This window comes from Limulus polyphemus, unplaced genomic scaffold (genome assembly GCF_000517525.1).
Source record: "Limulus polyphemus unplaced genomic scaffold, Limulus_polyphemus-2.1.2 Scaffold2104, whole genome shotgun sequence".
NCBI lineage: Eukaryota > Metazoa > Arthropoda > Merostomata > Xiphosura > Limulidae > Limulus > Limulus polyphemus.
The window spans coordinates 696-8,472 of NW_013667714.1; the positions used below are offsets into that span (position 1 = coordinate 696).

The 7,777-nt window shown below is 32.9% G+C and overlaps 1 protein-coding gene across 1 annotated transcript; it reads left to right on the forward strand.

Moving 5' to 3' along the window:
- Positions 1 to 303: 303 nt before the first annotated feature.
- Positions 304 to 3,803, forward strand: LOC106465963 (excitatory amino acid transporter 3-like; the record flags this gene model as incomplete). The annotated part of the gene is made up of 3 exons (XM_013926212.2): positions 304 to 498; positions 2,162 to 2,296; positions 3,645 to 3,803. Coding segments are annotated over 3 exons (478 nt in total), but the record flags the coding sequence as incomplete, so codon positions are not given.
- Positions 3,804 to 7,777: the final 3,974 nt, after the last annotated feature.

Sequence of the window (7,777 nt, forward strand, 5' to 3'; positions counted from 1 at the left end):
ACCAAGCATATTTGCGGAAACGTGATTTTTAGCATTATAATCTCTCATACTTACCGCTGAGCCACAGTGGTATAAGGGAAGGGGCAACAAACAAATAAACATTAGGTTTCTTTGCCTTCATTGTCACTTCCTGGATAATTTACAACGCCATTCTGGCTATAGAACACTAACATATTAATTTATTAGCCAGTAAAAAAATAGTATAATAAACTGATCCTAAACACCACAGAAATATATATATATATATATATATATTGCATAACATGTTTGGAAAAGTAACGATATCTTCCTCTCTCACTTCAGCTCAGCAACGCTGCCAGTCACGTTCTCATGTTTAGAGCAGAAAAATAAGATAGATCCTAGGATATCTCGATTTTGTCTTCCTATTGGAGCAACTATCAATATGGATGGGACAGCTTTGTATGAGGCAGTAGCAGCCATTTTTATTGCTCAGCTTCGGAACGTCCATCTTAATGTTGGTAAAATCGTCGCCATCTCGTGAGTATAAGGTTAACTTGTAAACACTTATGAAATAAAATAAAGATACCAAGCATGCACGGTCTCATTATGTCTGAATACACAGGAGACAAACGAAACACGGTACTTACGCTTACAAAATATGTTTATAATCATGCAAATGTAAAACTCTGCATGCAAACAGTAACATATAAAAACATCTAACCCAGTCATGTTACATTTATATTTACGGAATTTAAAATGTTATAACAATAAAAAAGCAGTTCAACCGCTAACTCTTGAACACATAAATGTCAAACTTATCAAAATGAATAATAATAATATATATATATATACCTATAGAATGATAGGTTTCTTTTTTGTGAGTGTAAAACCTTAAATTCACCACTACTATAAAGACTTGGTTTGGTCTGCTATTTCATTGGTGGTAGTGTCCAGGGTCACTGATGAAGAGTGGAATTCTCCAAAACTAGTCTGGCTCAAGACACACCTCCACTGAAAGAATAGACCATTCCAAGCTTTTACTTGTTGTTAAAAAAATGTTTAAACAACTCTATTCAATAATATATATATATATAATTCTATTCTCGATAAATTGCTTAAAATTTACGAAAGGCCATCACTTAGTCACTGCATTTAATCTCGTATCTTACAATAATGGAGCAAAGGAGTGGCCGTCTATATATCTATCTATGGAACCGAAATAATATATACAATAGTGCCATCTATTGTGCTGAAATCAACAAGATCTCTATGCCAGAAGTGGTGATTGAGTCTTATAAAATAAGGCGCCATCTGTTGGCACTTCTGCTATTATAAGTGATGAGAATAACTTCAGGTCCCCCGTGGGACAGTGGTAAGTCTATTGACTTACAACGCAAAAATTCCCCTCGATGGACACAGGAGATAGCCCAACGTGACTTTGTTCTAAAACAAACAACATCAACAAACAAACAAAAATAACTTCGGTTATGAGAATATTTGCGGTGGCTAATCGATGGCTGTTCGTCAAGTAAATATGGCTCCCTAAGTACAAATAAAAACTTTTGAAAACTGGATTAATAAACTTTGCGTTACCTGGCAGTCTTAAAAGAAAATAATAACATTCATAAATGAAAATAAATGTAATATGTTTCAAATATCTGAATGAATAATAATGTCATTGCTGTTGTTCTTCCAAGATCATGTCAACACAGAATGCTAAATTCATATTTTAATTTAAAGTCAACATTCCACATTAGCTGCCGCGTATCCTAGATATGAAAATAATAATAATGTATTTAATTTTGATGTGTTAAGAACTACACTACTTATGATACTTTAGGACAAGTTATTTATTCATGAAACAGAAAACAACATAGGGTCTATAGTGTAATGTGTTATGTGTGTTGGGATACTTTTAACGCATTGAAAAAAATTAAACAATCACGAATTGTTACATATTTCTTCAGAATAGGGTAGCAACAAACTTTTAATTTCACTTCGAACTTTGTTCTTGACGTTGTGTATGTATGGTAACGGTTTCTTGTAAGTGTTCAATATTTCATACGATCATCTTTCTCTTTGGAACCATTCGCTTGATACATTTCAAACAATATAAAAACGCCCTCTAGTTTAATCACGATTATATATATATATTTTGCAGAATAATGTTTGCAACTTTATTGTTATTACAATGTTTTAGTGTAACTTCTACAGCAGCTAGTATTGGAGCCGCTGGGATCCCTCAAGCTGCTCTTGTCACCATGGTGTTAGTACTTAATGTGGTTGGCCTGCCACCAGAGGACGCTGCTCTTGTATTTGTAGTGGATTGGTTTATGTAAGTAAATGTTTACTGTGCTCCTATATAGAGGAAATATTTAACGACTTTTATAGAACTTTTGTAGATTGTACCAAAAATAAAAGATTTAACAACTGCGACTGAGTCATTTTAGTTAAAGAAAGAACGTTTCTTTTTCAAGCTTTTTCGTATATGTATAAACTTAAGTCTATATATGAGCTCCTGAATTACTGACTTTGTCCATCAGTTTTTTAAACACATTTTTGTAAACTATTTGTGGACCAAATTACTTGTAAGTCCATGACTTTATTAATTACAAAATCCTGAACATCACGTGAGTTATGCACACAATATGGATTCCCCCCAGTGGATCAACAGTAAGTTCCCGAACTTACAACGTTAATACCTTTGTGTTCGATACTTCACGGTGGACAGAGCGTATATAACACATTGTGCAGTTTTGCGCTAAAACTTTAACAACAACAAAAAAAAATCTAAACACAAAATACTAATAAAATTGCAATTAATCCTACTAATTACTGCTGTGTAATTTGCGTAGAAAATAAATAGTTTCACAAAATACATTTAACTCTTTACAACAAATGTTGTAACAGGCAAAAATGTTCCACGGTGGCTTAGCAGTAAATCTGAATCTATAACGTTGAAACTAGGTTTCGGTATCTGCAGTGGACAGAGCGCATAGAGTTTATTATATAGCTCTGCGCTTAACAACAAACACACAGGCAAGAATATGAAATCAGTCAGTATGATTATTATGTGGACCCCGTAGGCAGTGAATGATATAAAAAACTAGGTATAACTTAGGGTTAAGTGATCATGTTTTTAGTTGATATATTTTCGGAGTTAAGAATTACGTGATACAATACAATAAAATATAAATCACAAACTTGAAAATATATATATCTGCTTTTTTTATTAAAAAAAAAATAGTTTATTGTGTAGTTTGTTAGGGCTTTGATAATTACTTTTAAGTTAATAATAGAATATATATGGTGCGAAGCTCACAACTACTGACAGTTAAGGCTGAGGACACAGCAGGTCATAAGTAATAAGTAAAATTTTGTGTGTGTGTGATTTGATGAAATATACATCTTCGATCATCGAGGATTTTGGATAGGTTGCATGTGCCCGTCGATAGGTTATTTCAACTTCTATAAATTTCTTTTGCATTTTTGAACCTCCTCCTCAGTTGTGCAAGGAGACCTGAGGGTAATGTTAAGTTTTTGCTTGTTTGTTTTCCGTTATCGTTGTGCTTTGGTGAAATTCATTGATTTGCTTAATAAACTAACTTATCATTTGGTGTGGCTGTTAGCATCGTCATTTTTCAGTTAGCATATTACAGCGTAGCCTTTTTTAACTTTCACAGAGACCGTTTTCGGACAGCAGTCAACGTTTTGGGAGATGCATTTGGAGCAGCAATAGTGGCACACCTCAGCTCACAAGATCTCCAAGAACTGTCCAAAGATACCAAGCAAACATTGAATGAAAATACTAATACTGATATAAACATCTAATTTTAAAAGTCTACTCTTAAAAGCAGTACTATCTTTTATTCAGAATGTTAAATTTATATTTTGTTTTGCAACAAAGCAATATTTCAAGTTTTTAATCGCACACTTTTTAAAATAAAAGTAATAGAAGTATAAAAGAATAGTAATGAAAGAATGTCATATGATTTAATACCTTGTTTTTAAATATTATACAATGTGAGAAAAGAGATCCTTTGTTACTAGAGAAAAATGCAAATACACAAGTAATAGAAGCATTTTTATAGATTTAAGACGCACTTTACAATTACAGTCAGTCTATTTGATTACTCGAAATACCTCGCGTAAAAAGTTTAACTAACATGTTTTCATTTTGTTAGTCAAATAACACGATACCTAATGTTAAGCTTCATTGTCTTTGAAATAACAAAAAATGGTTCTGTCCTTTATACTGTATTTCTATGGTATTAATCAACAACAACAAAGACTTCAAAAAACAAATTAAGAATCCTGCACGAGAACATGTATTTGTGTACTATAGATGAAGCTGATGAAACAATACTCAACAGCCTAGAGCTTTATATGTATATATATATTACAGATTATTTTTCTCTTTCCACAAAGGTAAAATTGAAATTAACATCTGTGGCTTTTTTGACCACGTTGTGTTTAAAAAAGACAACAGATCACTAACTTTATCAAAACAAACTGGAAAATTTTTGTTTACAAACAAAACAAAAAAACTAAGTGACTTATTTAACTAACGAATTGCCCCCCAGTGGCACAGCGGTATGTCTGCGGACTTACAATGCTAGAATCCGGGTTTCGATACCCGTGGTGGGCAGAGCACAGATAGCCCATTGTGTAGCTTTGTGCTTAATTACAAACAAACAAGCTAACGAATTAAGTTGAAATAAACTTTATTTCTATATACATTTGCTACCAAAATTTATTCTAGCACTACAGAAACTCTCATTACTATTTCCTTGCAAAATAAGCCAACAATTCAAACTAAAAACATAGTTTTTCATCCATTTCATATTCTAAGGGGACAGAAAAAACTGTTAGAACGAACTGAGCGCACTTTGTAGTTGTCTAGCAACCAGGCACAACTTAATAAATTCATAAAAGACTGATCGAGCTGTTACCTAAAGTCTAGGAACAATATCTAATGAAAAATTTAAAATGCATTAAAATACACTTGTAATACAGCCACTAATGAAGTGCAACATTACGTTAAAAGTTTAACCTTTTCAGTTTTTGCATTATTAGCTGCTTAAAGTTTCATTCTATTAACTACGCAACATAAGATTTGACTATACTTGTGAAAGTCTACGCATGTACGTACGTAACTGGTTTGGTAATGTCCTAAATAAAAAAACAAAACAAAAAACGATACTTATTCTAGCGTTAAAACTAAATCCATAAAATAAAATTGATAATAGTTACAATTCACCTACTTAATGTGATGCACGCCGTAATAATTGTTGTTAATGAAAATTAATGATGTATATACATATAGCGTCTGTTCTTATCCCAGCCGGTTTCATGAGCCCTGGCATTGGGCGAAAGGCCTCGTCGGCAATGGATATAGCGGATGTAGTATGGTTGACATACTATAACATATTTCCTTTTGCTTTCACTCATAAGTTTTAAGAATTGAGTAATAAATCCATAACACAGAACTTAGATAATACGTCATCCGACTTTTAACCAAATACCTTGTTTACAATAAATACAACTTCACATAAAATGTGCGTGTCTAATCATCATACGCAAAAACATACAATCGTTTAATCAAGACATGTCCATCATGATAATGATGAACATACTAAAAGATGTCGCTAAACTCGCTTCATTATCAATGAAAGGAAAGTAAATGATCAGAAAAAACAAGAGACACTAAAGAATTCACAAATTATGTTTAATATCTGAAAACAAAAAAATACGTGTGGTACCCACTACAACATTTTGTATAAACCAAAATCAAAAAAGATACGATAATTTTTGTTTTAATTTATAGTTAGAAATGATTATGAAAATAACATAAATGGAATACTTTCTACCTATTTACCTTCTGCAAACAGCTGTTCATGTCTGAACTAGAAGTGAAACGTGTGATGAAAACTTCAAATATAGAAGAGTGGTCCTACCCCTGAAGTGTTATTTTTGTTGTTATTGAATATGTTTTATGAATTATTCTTTTCACTTCTTGCAGTTCATTATATCAGTCAATATTAATTCGCTATAAAACTGAGGCATTCTTAAAGTTATCTATAATGTTTGTGCCTTTATATCTAAAAAAAAAGAAAGAAGAAAAATACAAAGCAAATTCTGAATCTCAGATTTGCAGGGATTCGGCAGAAATTAAGCATTGTCTGTACGGATAAAAACCATTTTATTTTTAAACTGAATACTACTACTCACTATGAGTGGAAAGCTGCATAATGGGCTATCTGCACTTTGTCCACCATAGGGAATCGAACCCCAGATTGTAGCGTTGTAAATTCTTAACCTTGCCACTGACTTAGAGGAGGACTGCTACCTATATAATCCTGTAGTTATTTTTTTCGGACTTACTAAATGGCCTCAATCCAAAACTATAATATTCTATGCATCCATAAATTAAATGAAAAATAAATCCTTATTCTTACAGATAACTCAATAGTTGCCAATGCAAAGCTTCAGAAACAATTTAGGAATTATTGGAAGATTAACTTGTTCATAAAGTTTGTTTGTTTCACAAATTTTCCCAAAGATACACAAGGGCTATCTGCGCATAGCCGTCTCTAATTTCAGACTTATAGACTTCATGGAAAGCAGATTATCAACAGCAACTGTTGCTAACTCTTGAAATATTCTTCTATGACCAAATAGTAGGACTTGATTGTCATTGTCATAGCGCACCCACAGGCCCAAAATGCAGAATGTATTTTTGCAACAGGAAGCAAATCATGGATCGTCAGATTTACAGTCCGTACGCGCTATAACTATTAGGTTACTCCCGGCGCGCAACAAAGCTCTTAAGTGAACTTATTCAAACTGAAAATAATATGTGGCCTGGCATTCGAACGTACCATGGTTATTTTTTTATTTTCTCGAATCGGCTAGCTAAAAGGGATCTGTGAATGGAAAAAGGTTAAACTTGATATACTTTTATAACGGGTAAGTCATGTGAGAATATTCAACTGTGTTAAGTACGATTCAAAAACTTGGTTCCAGTATAATTCGTAATTTTGTATGGTATACTACTACTTTGATTCTAATCATCTTAATTTTGTCTGAGTCATGAGTTGTGGCAATTTCAGTACTGTCCTTGCTTTAAAATAAACATTCTTCCAGTGCTCTAATCTGAATATTTAAAATGTTGCTTACTGAATTCGCATTAAGGCATATAAAAGTAATATTATCCTACTCAGTATTGGTTACAGATGTATCGAGTGATCATAGACGACGGAACAAATTTAAGTTTGAGGGGTAGACACCGACAATTGGGGATACTCTTTCTGATATGTTAAGTGCTGTCGTTGAATTGAAAACTGAAACAGCGGCTTTCCATGATAGTTATATGCAAGTCTCTATTCCCTGTTCAAAGTGGCACTTCGCTACCGCTTCAAAATGGGGACATGTGCCCCACTGCTACATCCTAATTCCGCCGCCTATGCAAATGATTTATCATAAATTACCGAACAAATATATATCGTCAAGATATCCGTTATCATTCCTTAGAATTTCATACACTAAAAGTTAAAATATTGCTGATTCTCTTTTGAATTATAAAACGCAGTTACCCAATCAGAGAGACGACTTTAGTACTAAATGCTGCCAAAATTAAAAAAAAAAACATGCTCAAAGAAAAATCCAATAGGCTTGTGTCATATGTAAACCGGAAATTTGTTTACCATGCCCTGGTTGTCTAATTATTTATGCATCAAACTAAGTTCTTTCGTTAAGTTTCTGAAGTGAGTGTAGAGCTTTATATCATCATCCATTTTCATGACTCATATGTTAT